This window comes from Lethenteron reissneri, chromosome 61 (assembly GCF_015708825.2).
Source record: "Lethenteron reissneri isolate LAM-NWPU_2019-01 chromosome 61, ASM1570882v1, whole genome shotgun sequence".
In the NCBI taxonomy this organism is placed as follows: domain Eukaryota; kingdom Metazoa; phylum Chordata; class Hyperoartia; order Petromyzontiformes; family Petromyzontidae; genus Lethenteron; species Lethenteron reissneri.
In genome coordinates this window covers 6,608,623-6,612,173 of record NC_083839.1, presented here as the reverse complement: position 1 = coordinate 6,612,173, position 3,551 = coordinate 6,608,623, and the positions used below count along the sequence as shown (strand labels likewise).

General features: G+C 53.1%; 1 protein-coding gene across 1 annotated transcript in view; it reads right to left on the bottom strand.

Moving 5' to 3' along the window:
• The window catches only part of LOC133358268 (transcriptional regulator ERG homolog), a gene marked incomplete at its 5' end in the record, with an annotated part of 16,119 nt that extends 12,771 nt beyond the window's left edge, over positions 1-3,348 (bottom strand). Inside the window, 2 exons of the mRNA XM_061576506.1 lie at positions 57-550; positions 3,085-3,348. Coding sequence (XP_061432490.1) covers positions 57-550; positions 3,085-3,348 — 758 coding nt within the window. The remainder of the gene's footprint in view (positions 1-56; positions 551-3,084) is intronic.
• Between the last annotated feature and the right edge of the window lie 203 nt (positions 3,349-3,551).

Below are 3,551 nucleotides of genomic sequence, written 5' to 3'. Positions count from 1 at the left end.
CCAGGTGAGACGCTCCAAGGTGAGACGCTCCAAGGTGAGACGTTCCGAGGTGAGACGCTCCCAGGTGAGACGTGCCCAGGTGGGACGACGACGCGCCCAGGTGCGACGCGCACGCCAGGCCCCCGAACAGGTGGGACGGCTGCAGAGCCAGGTGCGAGGAGGCGGCGGCGGCGGCGGCGGCCGCAGCGGCGGCAGCAGCGACCGCGGCAGCAGAGGAGGCCGGCGATGATGAGGATGAGGAGGTCGGGGACCCGATGTGACAGCCCGGGACACCGAGAGCTGATGAGCCGGAAGCTGAAGAGACGATTGCCTGCTGGTGCTGCTGGTGCTGCTGCTGCTGCTGCTGCAGGTGCTGCTGGTGGTGGTGATGGTGGTGGTGGTGATGGTGGACCCACGGGTAGGTGAACTGCGCGGGAGGAGAGACCGGGGCGGCCCCACTGACCAGGTTGAGCTTGTGGAAGCTGGAGGCGAAGTGGAGCGGGGTGAGCGCGGACTGGAGTTTGTAGGCGGTGGGGTCCGGAACCGGAGCCTGGCACGCCTGAGCCAAGCCCTGCACAGGCACACAGAGTCCAGGCGGTCGTCAACTTACGAACGCACATTCTTACGAACACCCCCACTTACGAACATCCCCACTTACGAACACCCTCACTTACGAACACCCTCACTTATGAACGCCCATAGTTACGAACACCCACACTTACGAACACTCACACTTACGAACACCCACACTTACGAACACCCTCACTTACGAACACTCACACTTACGAACACCCCCACTTACGAACACCCTCACTTACGAACACCCTCACTTACGAACACCCATAGTTACGAACACCCATAGCTACGAACACCCACACTTACGAACACCCACACTTACGAACACCCTCACTTATGAACACCCATAGTTACGAACACCCATAGTTACGAATACCCATAGCTACGAACACCCATAGCTACGAACACCCTCACTTACGAACACCCCCACTTACGAACACCCTCACTTACGAACACCCTCACTCACGAACACCCACACTTACGAACACTCACACTTACGAACACCCTCACTTACGAACACCCTCACTCACGAACACCCACACTTATGAACACTCACACTTATGAATACCCGCACTTACAAACACCCCCACTTACGAACACCCACACTTACGAACACCCACACTTACGAACACCCTCACTTACGAACACCCTCACTTACAAACACCCACACTTACGAACACGCCCACTTACGAGCACCCTCACTTACGAACACCCTCACTTACGAACACCCTCACTTACAAACACCCATAGTTACGAACACCCATAGCTACGAACACCCACACTTACGAACACCCACACTTACGAACACCCTCACTTATGAACACCCATAGTTACGAACACCCATAGTTACGAACACCCATAGCTACGAACACCCATAGCTACGAACACCCTCACTTACGAACACCCACACTTACGAACACCCTCACTTACGAACACTCACACTTACGAACACCCTCACTTACGAACACCCTCACTTACGAACACCCTCACTTACGAACACCCATAGCTACGAACACCCATAGCTAGGAACACCCATAGCTACGAACACCTTCACTTACGAACACCCTCACTTACGAACACCCATAGCTACAAACACCCATAGTTACGAACACCCATAGCTACGAACACCCACACTTACGAACACCCTCACCTACGAACACCCATAGCTACGAACACCCCCACTTACGAACACCCCCACTTACGAACACCCTCACTTACGAACACCCACACTTACGAACACTCACACTTACGAACACCCTCACTTACGAACACCCTCACTTACGAACACCCTCACTTACGAACACCCATAGCTACGAACACCCATAGCTACGAACACCCACACTTACGAACACCCACACTTACGAACACCCTCACTTACGAACACCCTCACTTACGAACACCCTCACTTACGAACACCCATAGCTACGAACACCCATAGCTACGAACACCCACACTTACGAACACCCACACTTACGAACACCCTCACTTACGAGCACCCTCACTTACGAACACCCATAGCTACGAACACCCATAGCTACGAACACCCACACTTACGAACACCCTCACTTACGAACACCCATAGCTACAAACACCCATAGCTACGAACACCCACACTTACGAACACCCTCACTTACGAACACCCATAGCTACGAACACCCATAGCTACGAACACCCACACTTACGAACACCCTCACTTACGAACACCCATAGCTACGAACACCCATAGCTACGAACACCCACACTTACGAACACCCTCACTTACGAACACCCCCACTTACGAACCATGAAATGTTTCAACGTTGACTTAAAACGCGAACTCGCACTTTTGCCTGGGCCTCCAACTCTGGATCGCCTCTCAGACCCCCTCGGCAGAATGCACGTCACGCACAGTGGGTGGCTACTTCCTCATTTCTCGAGGCTCCACAGCCCTAGCTGCAGGTTCCACCTCGCCCCCGTGGTGTTATAGGGGCGAGGTGCTGTTAGACAACCCGGAAAAAAAGACGCTTCATAGCTCATCGGATTCCTCAAGTATCAATACACATTTCTGAAGCTGATCGGTGAAAAATAAAGTGCTTGGTCGGCTCGTTGACCGCTTGTGTTGCGATCGAAACGTCGTAGTTTTTTGTTACTTTTGTTATTTTCTTTTAACCTATCCACGTGGCTTTTACCGAAAGACCCAACAATGTGAATTCCTGCAGTCACGAAAGCGTTAAGTCAACAATTTTCAATATGACAGGACTCCTGCTCACACAATCAGCACGGCGTGCAATAGTCAGCGCTCGCCACGAGGGGGCAGCAGTGTATTAACACAAAGATCCCCCATATAGCCTTAAAAGACTGTAGGGGCAAGTGCTGTTAGCGAGCACCTATGAAGGCCGTAACGGTACACGAAGGGGTGGGTGGCCAGCACCACACTCGACCGCCTTTTCCTCCCAAGTACTTTTATTAATTTTAATTTATTTTTTTACCTACGTGACTTTACCGGAAAAAAAGAGTACATTTCTCCGATTTCCCCCAAATACCGCTCACCTGGAAGTCGAAGCGGTAGGCGTAGCGCTTGCCGTGCACCTTGCTCATGATGTTTTTGTCGTAGTAGTAGCGCAGAGCGCGGCTCAGCTTGTCGTAGTTCATGTTGGGCTTGGCCTTGCGCGCTCCCCAATGGCGCGCCACTTCATCGGGGTCAGTGAGCTTGAACTTGCCGCGCGTGCCCTCCCACGTGATGCAGTGCGCGTTAGCCGCGTCCGACAGCAGCTCCAGCAGGAACTGCCACAGCTGGATCTGCCCGCTGCCTGCGGACAGGTAAGGTGTGTGTGTGTGTGTGTACAGGTGTGTGTGTATGTGTGTGTGTGTACAGGTGTGTGTGTGTACAGGTGTGTGTGTGCAGGTGTGTGTACAGGTGTGTGTGTGCAGGTGTGTGTACAGGTGTGTGTGTACAGGTGTGTGTGTGTACAGGTATGTGTGTGTACAGGTGTGTGTGTGTGTACAGGTGTGTGTGT